Consider the following 18507-nt stretch of genomic DNA (forward strand, 5'->3'; position numbering starts at 1 on the left):
TTCTGCAGTATAGTGTCTGTTGGGGATGTTTTTCATGCAATAGGAACATTTTTATTCCAGTCTTTGGAAAGAACAGACAGTCAAAATTCCTCTACTCCTGAATAAAAATGAAGACTTCTATGTATTATAAGAAGTGGTTAAATCTACCACAAAATACTAACATATGTATGATATCTATCACTGATAAGACAGTAGAGCTGCTGACATAAATGTAGGATTTGTTCCAATGATAATCAGAAATTATTTATGCATCTATTACTATGTAATAAATATGCAGCAAACAAAAGAAAATTCTTAGAAATCCCAATCATAATATAAATAAAACAGAAAATAAATATGCATAACAAGCACAAAATAATTTACAAGATGATTTGCTGCTCCAACCCATGTGTATTCCACATGTATGCCACATCTAAATGAATCACCAAATGTATTCAGTGGCTGTTTATTGTGAAATTCCAGATGACTGGAAGACATGTATCATAATACCAATTCTCATAAAGGGAGATAAATGAAGGTGTGAAAATTATAGACCCATAACATTATTCAAAATAGAATTCAGACTTTAATGAATGAAACAATTAGACAAAACTTGAAGGAGAAGATCAAGTAGGATTCAGACCTGGAAGGTCTACTATAGACCATATTTTTACAATTAGTAGCCTGGCTGAAAAGTACTGGGCATATAACTTACTATATACTGCAGTTTTATTGACTTCAAACAAGAATTTGATTCCGCTGACAGGAACAAAATGATAAACATCTTAAAATCTATGATGCTAGATTCAGAACTACAAACCTTTATTATGAATTATTATAAAAGGTACCAAAGCAACTGTCAAATTTAATAAAATAAAAATAGACAAATTCAAAGTAGAAAAAGGAGTCATGTAGGGTTGCCCGCTCTCACCAAATTTATCTATTATCCATCTGGAAGATATGTGCAAATCCATAGCTGAAGAATGAGGTCTATAAAGAAATGGCACAAATGTCAATTGCATCAAAAATGCAGATGATATTATTATTCTTGCAGAATCTAAAGAACAAGTGGAAAAAACCAAAATTTGTAAATGTAGAATGCAAAACTTCTGGAATGAAAATCAATTTAAGCAAAACTAAAACAATGAAAATAGGAAGAGATGAGGAAAAAATTTCAATAAAAACTTAGAAAATCACATAAAATTAATCATACAAGTAAAACAATTTACATATCTTGGCAGTCTCATTACTCACAACCTCGACGTAAGTAAAATACAGACTTAATAAAGGATGGTCTAATATGAATAAATTAAATCAAATATGGAAAAATAACAGCATTTCAAAAATGCCTCAAACTAAAACTCTATAAAACCATTATTATACCTGCAGCAATGTATGGAGCTGAGACTTGGATACTCAATCAGAAAGAAATACAGAAAATTTTCCACATTTCTTTCTGTATTTTCTGATTTAAATCAGAGCATTCAAAGAAATGCTTAAGAAAAATATATGACTTCACTGGTCAAAACACAAAACAAATGAGCAAGTCAAATATGAATTAAAGTATAGTGAATATATCATAGCTATAATTCTTAAACTGCAATTAAGATGGTTTGGACACCTCCAGAGAATTTCCTTTCAAAGATTACCAACTATAGTCTTGAATGGAATGATTGTAGGAAGACAATCAAGAGGTAGACCAAAACAAACCTTGGCTACAGTCTTTGAAGGAAAGGTCACAGAAAGTATGACCTTTCCTTCAAATTATCGAGCTTCAGAGAGATGACAGAAATGGCCAGAGATAGAACCAGATGGCAAAGTTTTGCATAGGGAGGACTCAACCTGTCATCTGATGGATGAGAAAGAAGAATTTAGAGTTCAAAAACAAATCTCTTTTCCTCTTCTCATACTTTTTTTTTCTCCATCATACATGCATATAAGCATGTCTACGGGATCACATTATTCACTCCACAGCAACTTATAGAACACACATAATATCACAAATGTAATTTATTAGTAATAATTCATTTGTTGGTAATGAAAGAATTTCTACTCACACCTGTTCTTTCTCTCCCTTATATTTCCCAACCTCACATTGCTCATTAATGATGGGTCACATATTTACACCTTTTAGTAATTCAAATATAACAACCAAATATAGCATTCTCCTTAATTACTGTTTTCTAATATATTTAAATATGTTTTATAGCATTCGCCTGACTTGTGAATTCAAATAGCCACTCATAAAATTATATCGAAACTAGCGGGAGAGATATATGAATATAAGTTGATTTTTTAGACCACGACTGCATGCAAAGAGAAAGCAAATTGAAATTAGTTGAATTAGTGTTAGAAAGTTTATTACTGTGTATTACTCTGAGAGAGCCACCTTGGATAAGTGTCTCATCTATCCTATATATTGGCTGGAGCAGCAAAATATAAATTCGTCAATATTTAACAGGCAGACTGTCTCAGAGGGTAGATTTTAAGGCCTTGTCTGATACTTAGACAAAGCCCTTATGAGTGAAAGAATTACATGTGACTAAACTTAAGAGCGGCCTAAATTTTAGTTTGTTTAAGGACAGAAGGGAAATAACTGTGTATGAGTGAGTAGTGGAACATACAAATATATATATATAATAGAGAGAAAGTAAAGGCACTATAACACCATTCCCTATATCTGGGGCACCTACCTCTGAAAAGTTAACCAAAATCTTAAAAAAATATGACCTGACTTCTTGTTACATACCATATAAAAAATGGCATCCCTTATCTGCTCCACCAAAGACAAACCACTTCCCCTAGACCTACCTGGGGTATACCAGATCCCTTGCAGCTGTAAACTGTCCTACTTTGGCCAAACAGGCAGGACAGCAAATGTCAGGATTTTGGAACACAAAGACTACATCCAGTTTCACCAGTACAGCCACTCTGGGCTTGCAGACCATGCTCTGGATACCCGCCACAATACGTTGGAAGAAAGAAACATTAATACACCGCAGCAAATTTAAATATGAAAGATTGTTCATGGAATCAGCCTCAGCTCTAAAAAACTTTCCAAACCTCCAACAAATTGGGTGCATGAGAGACTGCCCCAAATTTGGGAAGCTTGCATCTTGAGAACTTCAGCCCAACAAGCCAAGACAGCTCAATATAGCCCACTAGGAGGCACCTTTAGGACTCTAGGAACAACAGTAGTTTTGCTCTTCTGCCTCATTTGCTTTTTGTAGTGCCTGCATAAATAAACGTGTTATAGTTGATGTTCCCATGAAGATGTCCATGCGACATTGCCAACATATAGGAGATATTTATTAAAGTTTCTTTTAATTAATATTGCAGTATATGTTGTAAATTCCTTAAATAATTTAATAGTCATATGTTACTCAATAAAAGTCACCTCTATGAAAACACTTATCAAAAAGAATTTTTTTCTCTCTCTCCTGCAGAGTAACAGATAAAATTTTTAATGTATCTCACGTACTGAATGTATTTTAAAATGCTTACCATGAATTTTACAGTTTGGCTTTATCTGTTGCCTCAGGAGAGAAATATTATTGTAACATGCTACTGCAGCATCTAATGCATTGAGACCTTCCCATGGATAACCTGAAGCATGTGCTGCTCTTCCTGAATAATTTATAGTAAACTGCATAAAAAATATTAAAAGATATATTTTATAATAAAATTCAATTATGTATGAAATTCTGGATGGCATTCTACTATGATATTTCAAAAGTTGATATATTGTGCATCATATAAGCAAATTGCTCTAAGGAAAACATACTCTACTATTATTCTCAATCCAAAATGCTTATTTATATACCGAGTGATCCAAAAGTCACAGAAAAAGTAAAAATTCAATAATTTGAAACATATAGACAGTAGCACGATGCAGTTTTCACAGAAATGCACAGAAAGACATGGGATTTTTTTTAATAACGAAAAATTTTATTGCCAGAATAGTTACATTTATCACCAACAGGTGGCGGTGTAGTGGTCCCGGAGGTGCCACCTGTCGCTATTTAAACCGTGAGGTATGTAAATTTCAGATGTAGTGAATACTGAAGTTAAACTTTCAGCATTTAACGTTTATTACTGAAGTTAAACATTCTGCCAAGGTGAGGCATGTTATCGTTACGAGATAAAGCACTTTTAGTTAAGCTGTATTATCGGAACTCCGAATGTGCAAGTGTGGCTTTACGCACCTATCATTCGATGCGGGATATTAGAAGTGGAAAAGGACCGATGTCTTGTTCCTCACTGATAGCTACGATGAAAAGGTTTGAGGACACTGGCAGTTTGGAAGCACATGCAAGAAGCGGGAGACCCAAAAAAACTATTGCAGTTGTGCACAAGGTCGAACACAAGACTGACACATAATCGGCAGCTTCCGCACATGGGGAATGCAGTGCGCGTGAAATTTCAAGACAAACTGGCATTTTGTACGGGACTGTGTGGCGATCACTCAGGATCATCCTCAAGAGGTATCCTTACAAAATCCAACAAGTACAGGAACTGAAACCAACTGATTTCGAGAGACGTCATGAATTTGCAAATTGGGCTTTTCAACAGATGGAAAACAATGCAGACTGGCTGTCAAATGTCCCGTGGAGGACTGACAAGGCGCACTTTTCGCTTAATGGAAGTGTAAATGCGCACAAGAGAGAGAGAGAGAGAGAGAGAGAGAAAACCCGCATGCGATTGTGGAAACCCCTTTGCATCAACACAAGGTGACAGCATGGTGTGGGTTCACTGCATCATTAATTATAGGCCCCTCGGCCATCACATTGAATATTTAATCCTAGCTGCATTGCGAACTGTGCTGTGCCACTGCACAAACTACTGACACAACTGAAGCGCCACCTGTCGGTGGAAACGTAACTATTCTGGTAATAAAATTTTTCGTTATTAAAAAAAAAATCCCATGTCTTTCTGTGCATTTCTGTGAAAACCGCATCGTTCTACTGTCTATACTTTTAGAATTATTGAATTTTTACTTTTTCTGTTACTTTTGGATCACCCAGTATATATAAACATTGTCAAACAAATGCATGCAAAAATTATTCAAATTATAGCATAACTTCACTTCAGTATAATCATTCTCACATAGAACAAAATTTTCATACTATAATAAGGGAATCTCATACTGAATGTCAGTAAAAGAGCGTGATTTTTTTTTATTTATATACATTACAAATATCTCTTTCAGATGATTTAATATGTTTAAAATCTAATAATTATATTTAAATTTAAAGGTTTCTGATCAATTTTAGGATTTTACTGATGTCAAGCAGGGGTTCAATATTAAAATAAGCAGCAAACTAAAATGATTGACATCAAAATATTTGAGTTTGAAAGGGTCAGGTAATTTGTGTTTGAATGTTGTATAACTTGCTCTAGCAATAAATAAATCATCATATAGTTAAGGAAAAATTCTGTTTTTCCCATTCAATGAGTAACTTTCCCCTCTAAGGGAGACAGAATGGCACTGCATCTACAAGTTAAGCTGACAGTCTCCCAGATTTCTGGCAAATTAATGCAGCCATACTTGTTGAAGTTATGGAGAGTGTTTCATTACTGATGATGATTCCAATAATAATCTCTCAACAATAATGACTTCTATGCAGCACAGTTCTTTTCCAATTAGTACTGTGTGAAGGAATATCTACAGCATGGTCTGTCAGTCCTGACTTGCCATATGATTATAGATGTAGTTTTATCTTCTTCGAGGCAGATGTCAACAGATCTACCACTAAGTTTCAGGCACAAGGAACTTTATATGCTCCAAATTGCTTGGTATCTTTAACATATTTATATGCTCCAGGAAGCTCAAGAGGATAAACCTCATTCTTAGGAGAACAAGTGATTATAGGATGGATGATTTTGCTTATAGGAAATGCACACACATGCAGGAAGGTGCTTATATGCAGGTGCAGTTACTCCATCACTCATCCAAACAGTACAACATCCTCAAAACATTTACACACAGTTTTCATGACATCCCTGCCAGAGATCCCAAGTACCTTTATAACACCTGCTTAGCCAATGGTTACAACTCTTATTAAATGGATAAAATACTGGATATCTAATCCCTACAGCAACCAATACATACCACAACAAAACTATTTCCATTCCTTATATTCAAGGGTACATCCAAAAAGATGGATAGTGTTTTGCAAATATAATCTTCATGCCACTTTCAAAACACACATCCGCTAAAAGCCTTCATCTGTTTTCCTAAAGATCAGCTTCATTCTCTTGCACATCTGGGAGTGAATGAAATTCCTCAAGCAACTTAGCTTACTCTGGATGGTAGATCTGCTAGCATCCACTTTGAAGACCATAAAAACTACATCCATAAACATCTGCATGGCAAGTTAGAACTGGCAACTCATGCTCTGGATATTTCTTCACAAAGAATAACTTAGAAGAAATCAACTATGCAGGTGATACTTGACAAATCTGATAAAATTCATCTGAGTGCATAGGACTCAGACAGATTATGAATATGACTAAAATAGTGACTATGCTCGCTTTGTCAATGAGCACAGTCAATTTAAGTCAAGTTAGTCTGGTATCACACAACTCACACATAGGCATGCCATCACCTCTCAACAGAAAGGAGTGTGTAAGATGGCTATGAATTATGAAGAACAAGAACAACTTCCTCTTTATGGTTCCTAGACTAGACTGCAACAATTTGATTTTGGGCTTGATTTTGATGGAGACTGTTGGTCTCTATTCCATGATGACTGCCACTGGGTTATCTGAAGTAATTGGTGTATGGGACAGGCAAAGATGGTGGAAGTCTGAGAAATGAGCTGACCTAGCTGCAGTATCTGCAGCCTCATTGCCCTTAATACCAATGTGGCTTGTAATCCAACTGAAGCATACATCCACATATAGCTCCATAATTGAGGGAGAACATGTTGGATAGAGTGCTGGATGATTCTGCAGCATAGCACTAGACATCTTATTGCTTGTAGAGAACTTTGTGAATCCTTATACATAATGTAACTTTGGTAGTGTTGTAATCTTAGGTAGTTTAAGACTAAACAAACACATGTAATAACCACAGTAATAAGTTTTAATAAGTAAATATTTCATCCTAAGTATCTTAGGACATTGTCAGTACAGTTAATTCAAACAATACTAGGAATAACATACAGTTAGGGCACATGATTACAATGGAATCCCAATATGCATGCAGTAGTGTGTTATAGAATTAAATTAAAATATAATTGGAGGGAAAAAAATTACATTCAAATAAGATAACACATAAAAAAAATTATTTCACACAATTTTGTATGACAATTTCCCATACTTTAGGAATAGCAAGTACGTCATTACGGTAAGATTTGGTCTGTGAAGTACTTCAGCACTTTCTTTATATAAACATGAATGTTCATATAAAGATCTATGTAAAAGTTTGGTCTTTTCCCAATGGATCCTATGGTTTGGGTTTTCACCTCAGTGTTGAGCGAGGCCAGATTTCTGCGGTTTGATAAGACGGAGATGGTCTTGATGTTCTGAAATGCATTTATGAACAGATCTACCTATCTGTCCATAGTAAGACAATTTACAGAAGCATGGAACCTCGTACACGCCAGGTAGCATCAAAGGTGAGAGTTTGTCTTTAGGGGAAGGTAACAAGTTATAGATCTGGTTGACAGGTTTGTAAATAGTAACAGGTTTGTATTTCTTCATAATTTTTGAAAGACATTCGGAGATGTCTTTGACATAAGGTATAGGAATCCTAGGGGCTTGTTCTTGTCTAGGTTGATGTGTGGGGAAGTGACATATGATTTTTTGAGTTGTTTTAAGATTGTATCCATTTAGTATGGTTGTATTTTTGATTATTTCCAATTCTTGGTTTAGAGATTCTTCAGAGGAGCAGAATCTGTGTGCTCTGGTTACTAATGATTAAATGATGCCAAATTTTTGAGATGGATGATAAGCAGAAGAATTGTGAATGTAATGACCTGAAAATGTGGATTTTTACATCTCCTTTCTCTGGATTTACACATCCAAAGAAAAGGAACCATCTTTTCTTTGGATGTGTAAATCCAGAAAGGAGATTCTTTTTTCTAGCGTAAATTTGATTCGAGGATGAAGAAGGTTTATTTCATCTAGAAACAGGTGTAATTCTTGTTCAGAATAATCCCAGACGACAGTAAAGACGTCATCGACATATCATAGCCAAATTTTTGGTTTGGATTTAAACGTGAAAATTTTTTTTTCAAGGTATTCTAGAAACAGGTTTGCTAAGTTTGGTGATAAAGGAGACCCTATTGCTGTTCCTTCCTCATGCTTGTAAATTTTTTCTTTCCAAGTGAAGTAACCGGACATAATAACAAATCTGAATAATTCAACAATATCAGACAGAAATTTTTGAGTTAACAAGTCTACTGTTTCCTTATGTGGAATATTAGTGAAGAGGGAGATAATGTCGAAGCTAATTAACATGTCAGTTTCCAACAGTCAAATGTCTTTTATTTTTGCGTGAAACTCTGTGGAATTTTTAATTAACGAGGCTGAGTGGCCTATGTGAAGACGGAGAAAGTTAGATAAAAATCTTGATAACTTGTAAGTCGGGCTGCTAATAGAATCCACGACGGGTCTGAGTGGAACGTTATTCTTGTGAAGCTTAGGTAAGCCATATATTCTAGGAGGTCTAGCATGATATGTCCTGAGTTTTTTTTATTTATTTATTTTTTTTTTTATCGTTTCTTCATCTAAGGAAGTGATTTCATCAAGTAACTTGTTCAGTTTCTTGAGCTGTCTTTTTGTAGGATCATAATCAAGTTTGGCATAAGTAGTTCGATCTCTGAGTAGTAAATTAATTTTTCGGTCATATGAATCGGTATCTAAAACCATAGTGATATTTCCCTTGTCAGCTCTGGTGATCATTATGTTTTTATTACGTTTTAAGGAGGTAAGAGCTTTCAATTCTGATGGTAGTTTAAAGCAAGCTCTATCACATACAGTTCAGTACTGAAATTATTACATTCCATTTGGATTTGAGTAGATATTATGTTGTCTGGGAAGAGCAAAAGATTCCACTAGATTTTCTGATTTTGAACCAGCTGTGTAGATATGTACAAAATCAGAGTATTCCCCTTCTACATGTTTGAAAGAGCTGCTGGTAGACAACAGGAGGAGGGGGGGGGGAATGTTTGGATGCATACAGAAAGAAAAGGTGGTGATATTGCATGAATGCCATGGTGGTAGTGTATTTAGTGGCATCTGTGCTATGTTATCTATCCTAATATCTAAAGCTCTTGTAAAGGAGGATCTTATTTGCTGTATGATGGGTATTCTACAGATCCTCCAGTAGGAGGATCTGTAGAATACCCATCATAGAGCAAAAAATAGGTGGCCACATGGGATGATGGTCTGGCAGGGATTTTATCTTCATACTGTATAATACATCAAAGTGACAAAGGTGATTCATTTGCCTCAAAATACAAACTAGGGATTGGTGAAATTCAAAATGTTACAGTTATAGGTCTTAGGGCTTGAAGGTGGGTAGGGTCAAACCATTGCAGAGTACTGTCTCTGGCAGAGGCATAGACTTGGGACCCATCATCAAATTTTGATCTAATCAATGCTTAGTATTGAAGCAAAGAACATCTATCAGCATCCCAAACTTATCACTTATCTCACAAGTGACATATGTGAGGAAGGAAACCGAGTTTGCCAAATACGAGTCTCAAGAACTTGGCTTCTGATGCAACTGGGATTAAAATTTGCCCTTATATAAGTCCTAGGTCAGGGTGAAGACCACATCTGCAGAAAAAATGTATACAAGTCTTTTGCTGTGAAAATCTAAACCCATTTGCAAGTATCCACTTTGAAAGATGATCAACCCTCATATTATTATGAATGACAGAAAATGGTAAAGTCATCCACAGAGGACATTGCTCGCAGTTGGAGGAAGTTGTTTGGTTATCCAATTAACCTTGATTGCAAAAAAACATGACACTGAAAACTGAACATCATTGGAATTGTGAGAATATCCCACAAATGTACCTTCTTGACTGATTTTGGAGATCCCACCAGCCCTTCCAAACTTGAGTGTAGGATTAAAAAGGTTGGTAGATTTGTGGCTGCATCTGCATTTTGCTTCTTTGTTTTCAGTTGACATTTCAATGGTTTTTGGACAATAGAGCTACACATAGATGCCCACTCTCTGGTAAGCAATGGCTGTACTCAGGGGTGGAACACCATACCAGCACCACAGCAAGCCTTGGGCGCTATCTCCATAGGGAAGGAGATTTACTGAGACACTGTTGATCCTTGCAGGCAAATCCACTAGCTGAATGATCCTGGCTGGGCCATCCAGGATTACCCACCTTACTCAAACAGAGGCCAAAGTAGTGCAAAACCACCAGAATTCCCCCCACCCCTTCCAGATGTCCACAAGTTACACTGATGGCAAACATAGCGGCAAGACACTGGATTCTACTGATAGTGGTCTGGAAAATACAATAGTAAAAAAAGACTCAGAAGTAGAGCAAAGAATACTAGAAGAAAAGTCTAGGAAAAGAATAACAATGAAAAGGACCAGATACATGGTAAACTGGAAATAGACAATAGAACAACAGCTTTTTTTTTAATTCATGTTAGACAAGGGTTCAGTGTTCATGAAATCAATAAAAATGCAAACAACATACACTAGACTTGACTTAATGCCAGTAAGAAAAGACTGAGTTTTTCTGAAAAAGTTCTAGGTTTATCTATTTTGCCCAGAGACGGCGTGAGGAATTTTGGTGCCTATGGCTAGGAAAGAAAATTGCACCGTTCTAAAAAAAAAAAAAAACTTTAAAAATATCAATTTTTGCACCTATGGCAGGGGCCACATTGGTCATAGCCTCACTATGCCTCTGATTTTGCCTCATCCACAAAATGCTAATATGCTATATGTTTAGAGATGTAATTGTCAAAGAACTGACAAAAAGTTTTAAAGATTTAATGGAACTAAGGAATAGATAATTCAAGACCTCAAACATTACAATTGCAATGTCATTTAAGGAATTTTATAAGTCAAAAAAATTATTGTAAACATTTCAATACTCACCCTAGAGATTGCTATGAAAGGCGTAAATAAATCATTCGTTGCAGCTGGATGAACCATCATGGCAATATCAATATCACTAAATGCACCTCCTTCAATCAGTTCAATTTTACCTCCACCACCTTCTTCTGCTGGTGTGCCAAGCACAACAACCTTAAAGATAGCAAGGATAGAAAATTCATGTGAAAGATTTTAACCAACAAAACAACAAACAACCTGCAATTAGTATTTAATATTAACTATAAGCAATTTGTATTATTTCCATATTTCATTAATTTTATGATATCCAGATATAAAATTATCCCTACACCTCTCTCACATCTATGTTAATAACAATTTTTGATGAACATCTTCAATAAATAGCTTAACCATATTTATGTTAAAGCTGTTTGGTAAATGCAACATGTTTAGCACTTTTAATAAACTATTTTTTATTGGAAATATGTTCATCTGCATTTTTCCAGCAATGTTAAAGGTTGTATAACCCCAAACAACTTGCTTGGGATTATGCAACATAATTCAAAAGAGAAACAGCTGACATATTTAAAGTATGAAGCTATGGTTACATCATTACTATACAAGGAAATTATATTTAAAACCTAACCATTCTGAAATAACACTTCATCCTTCATTTAGATAACAGATATCCAATGGTCAGTTATGGCAGCAGACCAGCTTTCACGTATAAGATTTTTCAGAAGATAATTCCTTCCCATTGTCTAGAAGGTGTTTGTCAGTTTGTAAGAGGGGATGAAAAACATTACTCTCCATCTTAAATTTTACTAACTTAACACTATCCAAAATAGCTCTAATAAAGTTTATCTCATCACAGAAGGATTTAAATTACCAGGTCTATTTTACCCAAATAATGCAGTACAATGTAATACAGTAAGCCCTCAACTTACACGGATTTAAGTTAAGCAGATTCGTAGATATATATATATATATATATATATGCAGTTGCAGCACTTTAATAGTGACTTAGACTAGCAATGACATCTATCAGAACCACTTTGAACCCCACCTAATAGATGGTTAAAATATAGTTCTGAAAGCCTTCAATTTGATAGATAGGATATTAAAATGGAGGATATTATGGATTCAGGCTTGTTTTATAGCCAAGTATAGAAAGAAACTTGGAAAAGTTTTGAAAATTTACCGGAGTGATTATGAGAATATAACCTTCAGCAGTGGAGTTGCCTTACTTTGCACTACTTAAAAGACATGAGCTCTGCCTAAAGGATCCAAATGTTTGCCATTTATTTTCGTCAAATAAAAAGAGAGCATCCAAATCTCCATGGGCAGAGAATATGTCTTTTACACAGTGTAAAGCAAGGAAACTCCAATGCAGAAAATTATAAAAAATAACGCTGGATCCATAATATCCTCCATTTAATATACTGGGAATTTTAAATATAATAATAATTTCCCAAGGTGCCAAGAGAAAAGCTTTTCAAAACATTATAATTATATGGTCTGGGACATTATATTGAGGCAATACAGTCTATTTGAGTTGTATATCAGCAGTTAGAATTGACAAAGGTAGGTCCTCCATAGCTCAGTCATTACAGACAAAGCCCTTTGGTCGGAAAGACCTGGGTTCAATTCCTGTCCAATTCATGAGGAACCTTTATCTGGTCTCTTTTGACTAAATGTGAGTTAACCAGTTTCATATGGAGGTAGGAGATTTTTATTTTCACCCAGAAACTCAGATTTTTCGTCCCCCTAGAACAGACAAACCAGCTCCATGAACACACGCATCTACAGTCATGTAAATTGTCCTGCACCCAATGCCGGACTCGGCGACAAGCCAGTTGGGGTTTCCCACAATTGCATAATCATAGCAGATACTGCACCAAATAGGATAAAAATGCTAAAAAAAAAAAAAGCTAGAATTGAAGGAAAGGAGGTACAAGAAGATGGTTTGATGTTAAGTCAGGTGGGCAACAAGGGCATAGATTATCTCCACTATTATTCATCATCTATATGGATCACATTATTATTATTACGTGGCACCTTCAAGGAGTCCATGGGCTCATCAAGAGAGAGGGCATCTCCTTGCAACTCCAGCTCTACCCACTACAATGAATCGCAACTACCATCATCTACACCAACGTCATCTATCACCCACCACCACTAGCACTTTCACAGACGATCACAAACATCCCTGCCCACGGCAGGATTTGAATCCACAGTCAGGATAGCAGATATGCTAACTACTTGGCACCAAGCTAGCATTATGAAGGAACTGCTGATATCAAAATTGGTGATGTTAATCTTAGCTCTTTAACTTTGCTTTATGCAGATGATGTTATACTTTTGAACAAATCCACTACAAGTCTGCAAGATTTCCTGACTAACTCTTGAATAACTGCTGTAATGAATTTGGTATGAAAATCAGCAATAAAAAGACAAAAACAATGGAAATAGGCAGAAACAGAAAACATCAACTGAATGGAGAACCTGTAAAACAAGTAAAACATTTCAGCTACTTAGACACGAAGATGGCAAATTAAATATGGAAATAGACAACAGAAATAGTAAAGTTAGTATGGTAGGAAGTCAGCTAAATAAATTTATATGGAATAAGAAAGAAATTAATCAAAAGACTAAATTAGCTATATTCAAGACAATGTTCAAACCAGTTTTAACTTGTGGATCTGAGAGCTGGGTTAGAAATAAAACACTTGATCAAAGATTAGAGACACAGATATATCTGAGTGTTCTGAGAAAGATTAGCAGAGTGAACAGATGGCATCAATAACAGCATCATATTAAAAAACAAGGATATTAGGAAAAGGTCATTGTTAGCAATCAGGAATGTGTTATCAGAGCTAATCAGATGGTATGGTCACTTACAGAATAGAGAGGAAAGATTAGCAAAACAAGTGTTTTTTTAGCAGGTTTGCATGAAAAAGATCCAGAAGAAAACCAAGATGTAGGTGGATTGAAATAGTAAAGAGTGCCTTAGAAGACAAATATAAAATCTGATAATGTTATGGAGTCTTTGGCAGATAACAGAATAATTTGGATGAAGTTATTGATCAGAAGTTAGCAACGGTGTACGTTTTCATATAGAACTATCATAATATCCTGTACACCCTTCCTGATATGTATCCTCAGGGGTAGATGTACAAGATATTATTAATGATAATAATTTTCTAGTAAAGAAAATGGTGATGACAATATTAGCTCTGCTGATGCAGAGCTCATAATGTCATCCCGATTGTTTGTTTCTGCCTCGAGTACAATTGCATCTTTTAGTGAGCCTAGGTAAGTACTTATTGTAAACAAAAAATACCCTTTAAATATGTCTGAGAAAATAACGTAACTAAGAAGACTAAATGTAGAAATTATTAAACAACATGAAAAAAAGGTAATAAGTTGTACTGCTTATGAAATGAATGAATTGACTGTTAGAACTATTATAAAAGATAAATTTCGAATTATGCAGCACATGAAAAGTTCAGCTCATGCAATCCATGATCACTTCCAAGAAAAGAGGTATATTAATAGAAGGAATGGAAAAATTATTGGGTTGAAGATGTGCAACTGTGAATACTCTGGTAAGTCTTACACTTATACAAGAGAAAACTCAAGATGCTATTGCATGCTATAACTAATTTATGGCAAATTAAAAAAAAAAAAAAAAAAAAAAAAAAAAAAAAAAAAAAGAGCTGCTGTAGCATGGACTGTACATACAGTATTACATATTTATAATGAATATGTGATACAGTTTGTATTAGTTTTCTTACAATTATACTCGACAGGATACTGAATAAATTTTAATTTTCTCAAAATTTCTTTGTTTTCTTTTCATAAACAGAACCTGTTGTAGCTTTAATTATCATTTGAAACGAACATATTTGTCACAAACACATCGTTTTAAGCACCATTTACGCAGATTTTTGACTTGCACAAAAACTTTCAGAACAAATTAAACACATAAGGACTTAGTATATATATCAAAGGGAAAACTAATTTTCCCTTTGATATATATACTAAGTCTTGTCATATACTATCACGGTTGGACACTACAAATAATTACTTAAATGAAATAATCACCTACATACATTTTTCTGAAGGCAAAATATCTAAGTTTCTTGTTCATTCTTAGTGGGAAGTACAACTTGGATGTACATGTTAAAAAAATTAAGCCATGTAAATAGATCCAAGAACCCACTGCTATCTTTCAATTTTTTATAAAGTTTTCTCAAAATTAATACCAGCCTATATAGTGAATTCAAATTTAATGACAATAATTTAATGATATCAGGAAGAAACCTTCCAATAACAGTTCTAATGTAGATGTCAGAAGAATAATAAATTAAAAGGGAAACTACATCTTAGCCAATTACAATGCCTCTAGGTTAAAAAAAGAATGAAATCCTGTTTGCAGTCTTCTAAGTTTTCAATATAATAAAGAAGAATTACTCATAAAGGCAGAATGAAGTTGGGTGTAAGGTTGAGTCTACGGATAGTCCAACTATAAAATAACCAAACTGATTCTAAGCAGCACATTTTTTGTGCACTTTAGGGAGACCACAGAGCCTAGAAACAAGTTCTAATAAAGGAACTTTTTTGTTGTTTCTCCATCTCAGAATTGGCTTAATAGAGAAGATTGTTCAATTTTATATTTATATTTTATATAGTCATATTTATATATTTTATATAGTCATATTTATATATTTTATATAAAAATTATATAGGTCATTTTGAGATGCAATGATTACAAGGTCATTTTACATACCATTGCATCACAAAATGCCCTATACAATTTTAAACTATTGGGGGATCTGGAAAGTTCTGATAAACACCTAGAACAAAAATGATATTAAAACAACTGATATAACCACAAGAAATAACATACTAGTAGCAGAGTTATGAAGCTAACTTATGTTCTTTCTTGTGGTTATATCATTTGCTTCAATATCTTTTTTTTTTCTAGGTGTTTATCAGAACTTTCCAGACCCCCCCCCCCTCCGTATCTTCTCTATTAAGCTAATCATGAGACGAAGAAATAACAAAAAAGTTAATTTTATTAGAACTTGTTTCTAGGTTCTGTGGTCTCCGTAAAGTGCAAAAAAAATGTGCTGCTTAGACCAAGTTTGGTAATTTTATAGTTTACTTTCCTTAAAGTACTGTTTTTATCTTGCACTACCACAGAACATCCTTCATGAGTTTTAGTTATTATGATTGGAATTTGTACAGAGTGGGAAATGACAAGTGACAAATGCTAGAATACAGATTATAGAATAACAGGTTGGTATAGTGGCAAGCTAGCTGAATAAAAACATAGAGCAAGAGAAAAATCAGCCAAAACATGAGTTGCTAAAACAGAACAGTTGATCAGAGCAGAAAGTAGATATGAAGAATTCAGAGAAAAATTAAGGAAGTGAACATAATGGCATTAATAACAGAAATGTATTAAAAATAAGGTACCATACTCTGAAGATGGCAATGTCAATTCTAGCCATCCATCTCTCTCTAAATGGTCAAATGTTAATATCTGATTTATGGAATCATTTAATTTCATATTACTGTTGAATAAAATAAAATCATTAAAATTTAGGTTAGCATTACTTCACTGAGAACACATCCATAGTGGTTAGAAAATGGTATGTGCTCTTTGGGTGGAAAGACTTGGGTTTAAAAGCCATTTCTTGTGTGTGTTAATGGGTTTTAAACCAATTAGACATTAAGAAATGACTTTTCAATTGAAAATGAGCTGTCTAGTGTCTCATGAGCTATTTCTTATGGATGAAGCATTGTTTTGTCTTCCTACAAAAAAAAAAAAAAAAATGCATTGAGAAAATATACTGTCATTAGTTACCTCAAAAAGCTCCAGTGTGGCTTATTATTTGGTTGCAAAGCTATTGCAATTGTCAATTGCTAATGTTAACAGGATAACATACAATGAGATATACTTTAATACATAACTTTTTCTTTTTCAACCTATACCTAATTTTTAAACAAATGTGCAGACATCTTTAATAGAAATTGAGAACATCATACATAAACTGGAAAAAAAAAAAGGAAAAAAAAGCCAAATTTCATTTTTAATGTTTACAGATACATAAAACAGGGAGAAAAAAAAAACAAAGTAACTGACTTTTCCAGATATTTCAGGATTTTCTTCCATTGCTCTTTTCATAGCTATTCCAGCAGCAAATCCTGCTTCTGCAATTAAGTTATGTCCACATGCATGACCAATTTCAGGTAGAGCATCATATTCACAAATTACTGCAACTGTAGGTCCACCTACAGTAAATTAAATTAAAATAAATAAATTTATTTATTTTTTTTTTTTTAAATATCAAGTCCACATACACGAAGTAAGGAACCTATAGCACATCAGTGCTATAGGGTCTGCAGCCTCTGCTGATGTGCTATAGGTTCTTGCACCTCTTGTGTGTAGCATAAAAAAAAAGTGGCTTGTGTGGATAAGTGGTCAAGTTGTTGAGAGTCTTCCCCCACAACACAGCCTTTGCAAAGAGCTGTGTGGAAAAGACTTCCGAAGCACAGAAGAGAAAGAGAAATTGGTTCAATATGTTTGGAGCTTGTGTGTTTATAGCTCAAAAGAAAAAGGGGAATAATGTCTGTTCAGCATGAGAGATGTGCCATGATTTGGCTATATAAATGAATGCCGAATATTCAGTTTTCAATTCAGCCAAATATCAAAGGAGAATGATGTCTGACTGCTCAGCATGAGAGATGTACCAAAGAATGATTTAGTTGAATAAATGAATGCTGAATATTCAGTTTACAATTCAGCTGAAGATCAGGCTGAAGCATACTAAATTAAATTTTACATACAAACATTCTCAAATTAAATTTTACAAAAAAATACTTTCATTAAAAATAAATTTTTATAAAATATTAAAAAATATGCATTATAATACTTCACTAACAATGTAACAATGAAAATGCAAAAATAACCATTAGTTTCTCTAAATTTATTAAGTCATTTAATTTTACAAGGGGCATTTATTAAAAATTGCTAATTTCCTTAAATAAGAAAAAATGTATTAACAGAACAGAGAATAATTATGGATTTGATAATCAAAATGAAATCAGGATAAACCATGATGCAGGGTGCATTTTTTTTTTTTTTTTGCACTATGATGCATTTTGGGGGGAGGGGCATTTTTAAGAAGTCTACTTCTGTTTTGGTCTTAGTATACAAATACTACTGCTCTCCAAAAACCAAGAAATCAATAAAACCCCATGATCTATGTGTGTTAAATGACAGATGTCACTAGAAGTGGATTTTGGTTTGTTGGTTTACATTATGTTTATGAAGGTGTTTGTTTTTGATGTTTAGAATGGTTTGGTTAAGTTCTTATGTGATTTTGTTTTTGACAGCATGGTATTTATTGTGGGTGTTTTTTGTTCTCGTTATGTTACTTTCACTGACTTCAAAGTTTGGTCAGCTTTCAATAGCCATAGGC

At 34.2% G+C, this 18507-nt stretch overlaps 1 protein-coding gene across 1 annotated transcript in view; it reads right to left on the reverse strand.

Moving 5' to 3' along the window:
• LOC150103115 (xaa-Arg dipeptidase-like) overlaps positions 1–18507 on the reverse strand; it is a 238885-nt gene that overhangs the window by 22755 nt on the left and 197623 nt on the right. The window contains exons 4-6 of the mRNA XM_090398096.1: positions 17169–17317; positions 11060–11209; positions 3484–3625 (exon numbers count right to left, since the gene is read on the reverse strand). Coding sequence (XP_090254222.1) covers positions 3484–3625; positions 11060–11209; positions 17169–17317 — 441 coding nt within the window. The remainder of the gene's footprint in view (positions 1–3483; positions 3626–11059; positions 11210–17168; positions 17318–18507) is intronic.

This window comes from Typopeltis vanoorti, chromosome 9, assembly GCF_054136105.1.
Source record: "Typopeltis vanoorti isolate ZY-2024b chromosome 9, IOZ_Tvanoo_1.0, whole genome shotgun sequence".
NCBI classification, from domain to species: Eukaryota; Metazoa; Arthropoda; class Arachnida; order Uropygi; family Thelyphonidae; genus Typopeltis; species Typopeltis vanoorti.